Source organism: Apus apus, chromosome 10 (assembly GCF_020740795.1).
Source record: "Apus apus isolate bApuApu2 chromosome 10, bApuApu2.pri.cur, whole genome shotgun sequence".
Classification (NCBI taxonomy): Eukaryota; Metazoa; Chordata; class Aves; order Apodiformes; family Apodidae; genus Apus; species Apus apus.
In genome coordinates this window covers 6,057,754-6,070,660 of record NC_067291.1, presented here as the reverse complement: position 1 = coordinate 6,070,660, position 12,907 = coordinate 6,057,754, and the positions used below count along the sequence as shown (strand labels likewise).

Here is a 12,907-nt window from a genome sequence, read left to right as displayed (position 1 = left end):
GAAAAACGTTTTATAATAGACATGTCTCAGCAGGATCCTGGGAGCCCTGCAGAGATAATTGCTTTTCAGTAGTCTGCACTAAGTATTCTGTAAGGGTGTAATCATACATGCAGTGAGCACAGTGAGTGGACTGGGAAAAAAGAATGCATTTACTCTCACCTGCCAAGAAAGACTGTCTGTCTTTATCACACAGAAGTTACTCAAAGGGTTTTTTTGTGTTTTCCCCTTGTAGCAGTGCAAGCAGTCATTCCTCCCCTCCCTGCCACCTTTTCCCTGTCTATGCAATTACAATTAGGAATAAGGCAAATCAGATACAGTGACTGTAAACACGTCTTTGCTTTTGACTCCATATTCCATTCCTCCTGTTTTCTATTACCATTATCTCATTTTCACCCCTTTTCCTCTTTTGCTGCTTTCCCATTAATCCCTCCATCTCTGCCCATCTGCTTCTCTGTTCTTTCCCTCATCCCTTTTCTAGTCCAATCCATTCCATCCTTTACATTTGTCCTTGTCCTCAGAAAGTCAGCCTCTCTCCTGGCCTTCTTCAAAACGCCTGTTCAGTCTTCTCCTGTCCAGACTCCCCTTTCTCAGAATCTCCATTTCTAAGGAACTCCACTAGAAACTTGTTTGTTGTCCCTCTTGAAACCCAAAGAACACCTGAAGGAGGAAAACCTAAGCATTTCCCAAGCTTTCAAGTGATGTAATCCTGTGGGAGTGTAAATTAGCCTAACAAGTCAGAAGATTTTATGGAACCAATTATCTACCAGAGGCTCATAACATAAACATTTGTAATACATTTCCTCTGTTAGTTTTCCTAGTTGCTTCACTCTCAGCTTCTCTTCACTGATGGAGCAAGAAGATGGGAGAGGCTGCAGTGGTATTTCTGCTGTTTTCATGCACTGCCTGCAAGCCCCTGAAGCTACAGCAGTTGGGGAAGAATTGCTCTCCTATGGAGCAGGCACGTGGCCAAACCTAAGGTCAGTTCTACCACATACACCAAAGAGGTGGTCAGCCTGGGCCGGATGCATTCAGTAACTAAATGCAGAAGCAGCTCACGAGTGGCAGGAGTGCAGTCTCCTGGTGTTCCTGAGGGCAGCAGAACCACCAGTGCTGGCTCTGCTGCACATGGCAGTGCACTTTGCTGGTGCTACTCAGTATTTTGAACCCTGCTGCATATTTTTTTTCACTGAGAATTTTACATTTTAAATCAGCTGCTACCTCATGTGAGCTATGCAACACTGCAGATGTATTAAAACATGGATAGCACACTGCAGAAAGAGATTTTATATAATTGATAAAGCCATGGAAGAACAGATTGTCTCTGCCAGCTGCCACACCAGCTGAAACAGACCTATGGTAATTACACCAGTCAGGAAACTTCACTAGCACTGGAAAATATTACCAAGCCAAAAATTATTTCGTCTAGTTGACCAGCTCACACTAGACTCCAGTGTTGTGCTGCACTGCATTTTGTATCACTAGAAATCTCAGGGGAAGCAGGAGAATAAGATAACAGTTACTTTGATCAAGTGTTTATGGTCTGCCTCAAAGGACTTCCCTTTTTTATTTTTAAAAGGGTTGGTGTTCAGCTGAAATGCTGAGCTATTTAGAGAAGGGAAAGATTGACTTCTACTAATACTAATCCTTTCTCAATAAAAAAAACCTTATCTATTTACTGCTATACATTCCAACTACAAACTGTAGCTGTTCATTTATCAGTAATTGTCTATAGTCATCTTTTCACTGCTAATTACTAGCATTTTATCACCTGCTAATGCAAAAAATAGTCATAAGGTTTGATAAAATACTCTTTGGATGATACATCTTTACCATGAGGTCACAAAAGCTAACGGTGGCATCAGTTATCATGGATGAAATGCAGTGTCAGGACAACTTATGGATGGCAGATTGTAAATATTGCTCCCCATAGTCATGGGAGATTCTGCTCCTCTGGCTCCATCTCTTGGGAGTTCTAGTGCCATGCTCAGGACATCTGTTTATGTTAAAAGAAAAATAATCCATTTTTTGTAGATACTATCATTACCCTCACATTAAAAGACAGTAATGCTCTCTTAAATTTTAGCAAGATGGAGGTGCCTCACAGTTTGCATTGTTATAAAAACAGACTATATACTAAGTATAAACCAAAATTCTAAATGTAGCCTGCTTTTTATCTCTTTATATTGCCATCTACATGGCAAATTATCAGAAATAAGTACAGTCTCAGAAATATTTTTAGCCTGCTTGTCTCTCTTGTATCATGTAATATAGATTATATTATAAGATATAAAAGTTGTATTTAATTCACTAAGTTACATGTGCTGCTTCTGTGCCATGGACAAATATATTCCCTGTCACGAAAGAAAATGACTGATTTGACATTATTTACTTTTGGCAAGTCTGTGCTAACTCTTGCTCTGCTCACAAACTGCCTAAGAGGGTTTGTTTTGATATATTTCTGACAGTTGAACTTCCTAGAACCCTTAGTCTTTTCTGCTATGAAAAAAAAGGACTAAGTATTATCTTCCTAAGTTGTGGAAAAGTATCATTGAAAAGATAGTGTAAAGTTCCTCCAAACATTTTTCTAAATACTACAAGATAAACTTTCTAGTTTGGCTGTATCTAGCTGAACTAAGCACTTTCTAAATGATTTGGTTTTTAATGTAACTGCTGGTCTGCTGTTAGCTACACACAGTGGAGCTTTTTAATGAAAACTAAAGCAAACAATGTCACTAAAATTTCCCTTTTCAAAGCCTCTCAAAAAGAAAAATCTGAAAAGTTTCTATACATATGATCAAACTCTAAAAGATCTTGTGAGATTATTATAGTAAATATGGGGATCCATTTATAAATTATGTGTATTTAATTGTAAATTCCTTCTAAAGATTACCTCTTTTTGAATATACATATGTATTCCTAGAGGATGAGGCTGATTATGGCTGTGGCCTCCAGATGCTTCCTTTATATGAATAATTAAAATAATTTACCTCAGGCAAAGAGGATGGTAGCTGAGATGTGATTTAATGGAAAAATCAGAGGTTAGATATTAAAAATGGCAAGATATGAGTAAGTTGAATTACAGATCTCACTAACATGCAGATATTTTCCAATACATCAAGTAGGCAAAACTGGTGTCAGCATTTCTGTATGGGCAAATGGCAGGTGTTACAACAATAGCAGATCTAATCTCACAACAGTGACTTTATCCAAATGTAGTGAGTGAAGTTTCCCACTGACAGTGTAAGAGCATGATCTAACTCAAAGTTATTCTTGAAGAGTTTTAATCATAACTTACCTGTGTGTCTGCATTTAAAACTTTGATTCTTTGTGTGGAGATGAACAGATCCACTTCAGTCAAGGCCTGGGAATCTCCCTCTGAAGTCTAAAAGACAAATGCTTTGTTACAAGGGGAATTTGAATTTCCTCTCTAGAATGACAAATTCACTGGTCATTTCAAGCATAATGGGATGTGAGGCAATTGCACTGTTCAACCACGACAGGCTATTCAAAGATGTTTCTAAATACCTGCAAAGAATGCATTTATTGCACAGAAAGAATGGAGCATACTCTGATTTTGTGGGTAAGACTGACACTTTGGAGCCCATGGGACTGACAGCTTAAGTACTAAAATTCTCTAATTAGAAGGGTATGGCTGTTTCTTCCCCACTGTCTCTTCAATGCACTTGAGTACTTGGGGCACTGGAGCTGAGAAGGTAGGAGAACTAAGGGTCAGTCACTGCCCATCAGCTGTGTAGCCCTTGCCATCTTCAGCAGGCTCACCAAAAAAAGTACAAGATGGTGCTCAGTGCTGTGGTGGGGTTTAGGGTTATTTTAGAGTTTTAGCTTAGTTTTTAAAATAAATTAATGAGTGCTGAACTATTATTTCTCTCATATCACAGCCAGCCATCAGCTGGCTTTTAGACCAACTTCTGAGCACTGCTTAGTTGGGAAATACTTCCATATCCCATTAGAAAACATGGTCACAGTGCAAGTGGGATTACAGTGTAAAGCCACATGGCAGTAAGTGTGAGTCCTGGCTCTGCACACATGAGGAAACAGGAGAGAAAGTGGCAAAGCAACTGCCACCTGTCATGGAAGCATCATCTAAGAGCTTACCTTGATAGTCTGAGCTCCAGCAGGAACCTATTTATTTCTCCAGGCTACTTGTCCACATTGCACTATTGCAACTGGCATTTAGCAGCCCCCATCTTAGCAGCCTCAGAAGAAAACAGCCAGAGACTGAATCACCCTGTGCTAAAGGCAAGCATCAGTCTCCAGGTCAGAGACTGGTTCTTTGATGAAACAGTACGAGGAAGGACAATGTATTTGCTGCTCTGTTCTGTAGTTTAAAAGGCTTAGCTATACCTATACTTAATTCAGTTTAATTTTATTTTAATTAAGTCTCATCCAGCAAAAGCAAGTGTATACTTCAATAGCAATTGCTTGCATTGCTTTCATCCAAGACCAACAAAAAGAGCAAGATTCATTCTAGTGATATTTTTGTCAACTCTATGTAGTTAATTGAAGTATAGTTTTTAACTGAGTGAAATGTCTCCTGTAATTTAATAAAGTAAGTAACAGGCACAGGAAATATATCTTACTGCTTTGGTTAGCAAAATAAAAATAAATGCTATCTTTTTTAAAATCTCCCAGGTAACACTGGTGGCATCTCTGGACTAAACAAACCACAGGCATTAACAGAAGGAGAGCAGCAGACAGGCACTCCAGCAAATGAACAATGAAGATAATGAGTTCATTTTATTCCATCTCGTGTTCTGCTACTTAACAAAGAAGAAACCAAAATGACAACTTCATGAGGACCCATAATGAAAGACACAACACTCCATGGAGAACAAGTGCAACAAAAATGTAGGCAAACATTAGCATTCAAGAAAAACAGTTTACACACCGCTTTTTTCTTGATTTTAGCCGCCTTTTGCATCCTCTGAGGAGTAGCATAAAAAAAAGAATGCAGACAGATGTACACACAAAGAAAGAGAAAAGACAGTGTGGGAAGTCAGGGAAACCTTTTGACTATGAATCCAGACTGTTAAAAAATTTGGGGCAGAGGGAGAAGGATATGCAAAAGAGAAAGATTTGTTTGTATCTTGCGCGGTTCTTGGGCGTAATTGGATTTAATGGGATTGTGCACGTTGATCATTGATTACAAAAAATTTGGTACCAAAGAGTGTTGTCTGTTAACAGCTGCTCATAGCTCTTATCCTGCTAAATATACAGCAGTCTAAAATGACAGCAGAGGCGCTATTTTAAACTCAAGGTTTTCTATCTGTATTAATCATACGTAACTGTTGAACAAATCTAACTCAAGCTCTCTTCCGTGACTTTCTAAAGTAGTGAAGTGTCCCTGAGAGATGGGGATTGCTATTGATACATGGAACAGCAATAACAATTCCTTACTGCCTGAGGAATCACAATATGCAAAATAGAAGTTCGGAGGTTTGAAAAGTTTAAAGAACTGAACCTTTCTTGTCTTCCCTTTTTTAATAAATGCCAAATCGATCATCATTCATGACAGTCTCTTGTTAATTAAACAATTGTCCCAAACTAGTTTCCTTCAGAAACATGCAATTTTTACTAATTAAATACAGTATTGACTAAGCATAAGATTTTTCTACTAGCATTTAAATGTACCTCCTTCTAAGTGTGAGTTTATTTGGATGAGATATTTACAGCAGATCCACTACAAAATTGTAAAAGAAAAAATATCCTAATTTGATTATTATATACAAAAATGCACTTTTTAATACAGCTTTATGAAGCAGTCTATGCTACATTATTTACACAGAAATTGTTCACTAAATAATACTAAATCCAAACACATCAGTAATCAATCTTCTTGTCCTAAAAAAGTAATAATTCAATACATTGAGAGTAATCTCCACAATCTGTAGTAAGTTAAAGATTCAATGATATAAGAGTAAAACCACAGTCAAACAAATACCCTGTGCTTTGCCACTGGAATGTTTCCTAATTGCAATCTGCAATTTGTCTTTACTACTTGGATTCTTCAGCTTCAAAACAATTCTGAACAGACTCTGGAACACTTTATATTTTTTTCCTCAGAGATGCTGTATGTAATTTCATAATAAGCACTAGAAACTAATGGTATTTACAGTACCAGATTTATACTCATGTAAGTGCACTTCTGAACAGGACTGAAGCTGGAGATCCTGTCCTGATTAGAGATCAACTGCCAAAGGATCAGAGGGTGTTCTACAAACCACACCGATCCCCTACCTTCACCCGGCTCACTGCCTCCTGGGCCTGCATCATCCTGATGTTCTTGGAGGGGTTGCGCTCAGACAGCAGCTGTGTGGAGCCCAGGTAATTGGCTGCAAAGATGATCCCATCAATGAGGTCTTCAGGTTCACAAGGTCCTGGAACTGACAGGAGACATTGAGAGTTACTGCCTTTCAAAAGAGGGTAGAGAGATGAGAAATGGAATAAGGGATCTTGAGGCTTGAACAACCTGTGTGAAACAGGAAGAAATCCCATGGAAAATAAATTATTTTTTCCCTATAAGAATTTCCAAAAAAACCCATCTAAACTGAACATACAGTATTTAAAATATTGCATAATGGTTTGATTGTGGAATTCTACAGGAAAATAATTGGAAAAATTTTTCTGTGTTGCACTGATAAACACATTGGCATTATTTGCAAGTTTCAATCATGCTGACAGTTTCCTTAACTTCTTTACTGTTTCTGGGTATGACTGTTACAGTGCATGAGCTTAACTGCTGCTTGAATACAGATTTGTGTTTCCACATATTTTTGAGATGCTTGTAGAAGTACACAGTTCCCAAACATCACTTCTGGCAAAAATACTGATGAACAATGGGCACAAAGGTGTACTTTGCTTCAGCAAAAGCCCGCTGTGAAACTTAACAGGTAAGAAAGTTCAGGAAACAATAAGAGGAGGCATCTTCATGCTGTTTAGTCATGTGTAAGGCCTGAATTCAGAGACTGATAGAAAATACAGTTGCCAGATTTGTACAAATTATAGGAACTGAGAGCTGGAGAAAGATGCTTCAGTACAGGAGTTCAGTAAAACCTTCATGGTCTAATCAGTGGCATCTGCACACCAGGTTAAACAGCCTTTCCTCAGGAAGCAGGGAAGTCACAGAAGGCAGTTATGGAAAAGCAGTACATGGAAAGAGTATGAAATACTTAATGTTAAAAAAGAGAGGAAAACAGTGGAACTTAAAAACTTGGTATTTTTAAAATTTTAGCCTTAATTCAACAAAATGCCTTTGCATACACTTATTATTTATACATAGTTACTTTGGTGAAATTCCTGTTTCTTTCCAAGGCTGAAAAAGAGGGGGCAGGGAGAAGAGAATACAGGATACTATTTATTTCATACTGGGATTATGCTCATCATCCTCTTTACTCAGCTGTTAAGCTTTACATCTAGATGGATTAGATCAACAGTAAAGAACAGTCATTCTGGGAACTGGGCAAAATCTCTTGACAGTGAATATTTTCTGTTCCTCCAGAGTTTTGTAAAATACATTTTCTTTGAGCTGTACCAACTTGCCAAGCTGCTAACAAATGTTTTGTTAAGTCCATCAATCTCATGTGTGAGAAGTAAAATGACACTGAAGGGAGATGCTAAATTAAAAAAAGGTTTTCTTAGACAGTGGATTAGTTCAAATGTATTGATAATCAATTGAATGTAGAAGATTAGAGTGTGGAGAAGGAATAACATATGGCATGCTATGCTGATGAAATTTACTGAAACAGTGGTTTGCATATAGAAGTCTTTCAACAGACAAGAAATTTGATTAAAAGAAGCTACTGTCTTCTTCAAGCAATGCTGCTGTCACCTGTAATTCCACACAGACCTTGCATTCGCCTGCTAGAAATGTCAACCTCTAGCAAAAAAAAACAACAGTCTTTGTAATTTAGCAAAGTAGATAAACACATCTATGTATTTGTAGCAGTCCTTGACTCTTCAGAGACCTGATATTAACTACCAGTGCTCACCCAAAACGGAGCTGTTTGTTTTGCTAGCAAACACCGTCGCTTTGCAAGGATAATAACACACTAGAGGAGGACACATTCTGCTTCAGATCTCATCCGTACAAATACAGCAATGGTTTGGATCTTCATTATAACTCAGAATACAATTCTGTGGAGTTTTAAATTCTCCAAGTATTAGAAAAGAGTTAAAAAAGAAAATAATTACAATCTCCACAGAAAATGTAAAAACCCTCAATTAAATCCTTGGGAAGCTATGAATTTTAAAAGTCACTTTAACTCTTCATGAAAACTAAGTCTTACAACACCTCAAAAAAAGAGAACCTTGTTCCTACAGCACTAATTCACTGAATGGAATCAAAGAAAATTAAAAATCCACAAAAGCTCCATTTACTATATCTCTATTCGTCTTTGCTTACATCTTTGCACCTTTACATTTTTCAGTAGATGGATGAGGTATTTTATATGGCACCTCTTCTGATGTTATTCGTACCTCTTTTCAACTTAGTCCCACACATCTGCACTTTTCTCAGCATGCAACAAAATATTAATGTTGCATGATACTGACATCTTGTTTCAAGGGTAGCAAAGAAGGAAATTAATTAAAGATGTGAATTTAATGTTAGGTTAGCAGAACTTCGTTAGATACCTGCATCAACACACTCATTCAAAATTAAAGTGGCTTTAATTTTGTTTTCCTCCATTCACTTCAGGCTAAATAAATCAGTCTTAAATTGAATCAAGGTTGCTTTAACTGAAATACGCTTACCCACATAATATTTAAATCAGTTTAACTAACATCCTTTAGTTCTTAATTTAGATTCTTTTTTAAAAAAATATTTTGTGTGTCTGAAGACAAGTGAAGTTGCAATTCTTGGTACAAATTCTAATACAGTCATTACTACATTGAGCAAAGACAAAAATTCAGAGAGTCTACAGGATTTGTCAATAACAAAAAACCAAAAAAGTGCCAGTTATTTAAAACATCAGTCCCTTAATCTACTTCCTTCCCACCTCAAAAACTCTGGCTGAACTCAGGAAAGCTTGTTTTCTCTTCAGTTATTTTCAAGAACGTAGAATTGGGGTCACTCTGGTCGTATCGGTGCCTTGTACATCTTGGAGCAGGACATTTTTGCCTTGATTTCCAAGTCACTGAGAGGCCACCTCAAAGGCAGGTTCAAACACATGTCTAAGGTCTAATCTAACATACACTGCTGGCACCTCCAAGCACAAAGTCATCCCCACCTGTCTTAGGGGTCTGTGAAATTAATGAGTGTTAACAAAGAAAACATGAAATCCTTCTCATGCCTTGCCTGTTGGTGACAGCAATGCTGTTTTTAAATTTACTGCACATGGAAATAACCTAGAGTTTTTAGCAATTTTCTTATCCTAATTTTATTTATTTGGATTCTTCAAAGAGTGCAGGTTTTTCGTAGGATATGGTTTCATCATCTCTTCATGGCATTAGAAAGTGATTTTTGCAGAATCATGATATTAGCAACAAATTCTGCAGCACCATGTATAAAACAACAGCATGTACAAAAAGCTAACAGCTAATACAGAAACAAAAATAAAATTAAGGCATGTTGGGCAGAAAACACATAGAAGGTACATCACAAAGGCAATGTAAGCAATTGCAAGGTAATGTAAGATGTGTAGGAAGGATGGAACGGCATTGAAAATTGCCAGGGTCAAATGGGGTCACCCGAGTGTTTTCTTCCCTTATCTCTGACTGCTTTAAATAATATAAAAATGCAGACTTGGCTGAGGTCCCAGCTCAGCAGAGCACTTCACATGCCCTTGACTGTAAGCACCAGTAAGGCTTACTAAGGAGGAAGGGAAGAAGAAAGAAATCGATTTGAAATTTGAAGATTAGTTCAGTGTGAGCAAATATTGGAATGTTTATGTTAAGTATTGGTACTTAAACACTAGATAACTGTTTCTGGAAAATTTAAATGTAAATTTCTGCACTATTTTATAAATGCAATAGAGATTACTTGGTTTTCTGCTGATCTATGAATGCAACAAGTACAAATATAATTCTAGAATGGACTAGGTCAAAACATTTTTAAATTAACTTATCTTTTGTATTCATAGAATAAGAAAAAAATATTCATTCAATAATCCAGCATAACTGAATTCCACAATCTGTGAGGAACATATTTTTATATTTAATGTGTAAAACAAGGATCCAGACAGTATTTAGAAACTGCAATAAGAGCACAGAAGCATGTCCTGCTGAGAACCATCCTCACCATCCCTGAGACCTTAGGGTGTGTGACACTGCAGCAGGTTTTGCATAAGGTGTAAATGGACTTAGGACATTTGTCACCTTGCAAAATACTTCTCTACAAGTTCCATATTTTGGCTGATTTCTTCACCTCAGCATGCTTGTGACTGTGCAAGGGAATGAGATTTATGGTGACAGGACAATCACAGAGAGCAAAAAAGCCAGAACCCCTGAACACAGAACTAATTACCACTACAAGTGTGTGGTGGTGCTACTACTAAAACAATTATAATAGCAAAAGGACACATTTTCAATGTTTTTGTGTGTGCCTGTTATCTAATTAGCTTTTATGTCCACATGGCCTATGAAAATTACTATGTGTTCATACAGATATAGTTACTGTAGTTAAGGAGTCATGCTGTAAGTTAGGTGCCTGAAGAGCTGAATATGCATATAACCAGAACATGGCTGTGGTACTGCCATCCATGTTCAGAGTGAGTGTTAGCTGCCAGAATCTGTTCTTACATGCAGTAGGATCCAGTTCCTGTTGGGGCTGTCTGTACAAATTACCAATAAAAACTGTTTTTCTTCAGATTCAGAGAGCAGACATGTTAGCTAACATAAGCTCCTACTAAGCTACATACTTATTTGTACTAGACAATGCCATATAAAACCTGCAATAGAAAAAGCCTGATAGATAGCCTATAGGTCCCATACTGTGTGACTACAGAAAAAACTACAGAGAAAAAAAACTATTAAGCTAAAAAGAAAAAAGTATAATGCTAACTAAAAGAGTATACTCTTCCCAACAGAAACTACCTTTCCAACAGAGTAGTGAGCTGATGGGTAAGAAAAGACATAACCTTTTTATCCCTATAAAATTAAAATGTGCAGTTATATCTGCAGGAGCTGTGAGGGGTGAATTTATCCAGTCTGTTTTAAAGCTCTGCTCATGCTGGCTTCCCTTTAGAGTTGTCCATTATACTATATATAGTTGTCCATTTATATTGTAGGTGATTTCTACAAAATGCCAGCTTTCTTTCTTGTCTCCATGACCTTTGGGGAATGCATTTAATTGACCTGTATTTAGGGCCTGTTAGCAATACCAGGTTAGTTACCAGCAGTTACCAGTTAGCATGCCAAGTGTTATCTGTCATCTCCTTCAGATGTCAATCTGTCTTAAAGGGGCAATCTCTGAACTTGCCATTTGCTCTAGTTCTTTAAGGACATTACTAAAAACAGAAGCTAATGAGATCAGGAAATAGAAAAAAAAACTGTGTTAAACTTTCTATTATTCTAAATCTCAGTAAGTTTTCCCCACATTGAGAATAGCATTTAATATTTTTTTAATTTCTTTATGGTTTCCATTGTGGGGAAAAGTGTGTTCATGGCAGATCTAAGGAGTAAGATCCTTATAAGTTTCCTACTGTCTTTTCTCACTTGACAGTCTAGAAATTGATTTCAGGAAGACATGGATGCATTTTCCCCATACAAAGTTAAATACTTCAATACTTAAAAATTTTCAGCTGTATTCTTTTGGGGTTGACTGATTTTTAGAACTGTCATAATATATAAAGTATACTAAAGCATTTACTTCTATTTTTTCCTACTTTGCCTACAGATAATATAAAACTTACCATCAACAAAACTTGGAAACGAAGACACTTTCTTTGTCTGTTGAGAAATAAAAATGGTACAGCTGTAACAAAATAATTTTTACAAACTGAAGTGGATTCATATTATATTTACAGAGCTGACCGTTGCTTATTAAAATTGAAATTTGTCTGTATAACTTCCACATAGCCACTTAACTGTTACATAGTGCTGTTTACCTCGAATCTCAGAACATTTTAAACAGATTCCAGCACGTGAGGAAATAAGGAGGTTTGGGGGGAAGAACAGGAAAATTACCTAGGAAGTCAGCTGAAAATGAGCAATACAAACCAGTAATTCCCAGGCCAGTAGTTTGTCCGCTGCCTATTCATGATATCCCAAATTTCCAATTAAGAACATTTAACATTTTACAAAGCAAAATTCTGGGTCAGTGCATAAGAAGATCTGTCCCTGATGGACAGTACGTAGCATTACACCTCATCTCAGCAGGGGCCACCCCAGGGCTCTTTTTATGCTGCTGCCTCTATGCTCAGTACACAGATATAGGTCATCCCTTTGCTTGTCTCTTGCCAGCCTCCTCAGGCATTCCTGTTTCCAGGAAAGAGGCAGATTTCTTCATTATGGGAAAAGGCTTTAGAAATGTGCCTCTTCTTTAACGGGCCACAGGCTAAATATGTTCTGTATTTTTGAGATAACAGACTTCTGCTTTCAAGTCTGAATTTCATCTCATTGTATCCAGCCTCAAGCAGAACCTCATTCTGCATTCCCAGGTGTCATCACTCCAGCCCTCGAGGACAAGGCAGGGCTGCCCATCACTGCCTCTTCCTCACAGCTGACTGGGCCACGATGCATCTTAGCACAGAGGCCACTCCAGAAGATGTGAATCATTTGAGCCCTCAGCACTGCATGTTGGGCTTGATATTAGGGGCTATTTAAAGAGAATTATTGCTGTGAGAATTAAGCAGTCCTTTTGTTTCAAAAACTGATATTTGGAGGGGAGGGGCAGTGAAAGAGAAAAAATAGCAGAAGCCAATTCCTTTTTGATGCCACTTTTGCTCTC

General features: G+C 37.5%; 1 protein-coding gene across 5 annotated transcripts in view; it reads right to left on the bottom strand.

Annotated features, from left to right (window-relative positions):
* Positions 1–12,907, bottom strand: part of APBA2 (amyloid beta precursor protein binding family A member 2) — an 89,187-nt gene that overhangs the window by 17,381 nt on the left and 58,899 nt on the right. For 4 of the 5 annotated variants that reach the window (XM_051628189.1, XM_051628191.1, XM_051628188.1 and 1 more), the window contains 4 exons: positions 11,871–11,907; positions 6,259–6,404; positions 4,910–4,945; positions 3,296–3,382 (listed from right to left, as the gene is read on the bottom strand). In XM_051628189.1, the coding sequence (XP_051484149.1) occupies positions 3,296–3,382; positions 4,910–4,945; positions 6,259–6,404; positions 11,871–11,907 (306 nt within the window). The remainder of the gene's footprint in view (positions 1–3,295; positions 3,383–4,909; positions 4,946–6,258; positions 6,405–11,870; positions 11,908–12,907) is intronic. The other variant, XM_051628190.1, reaches the window with a different exon arrangement.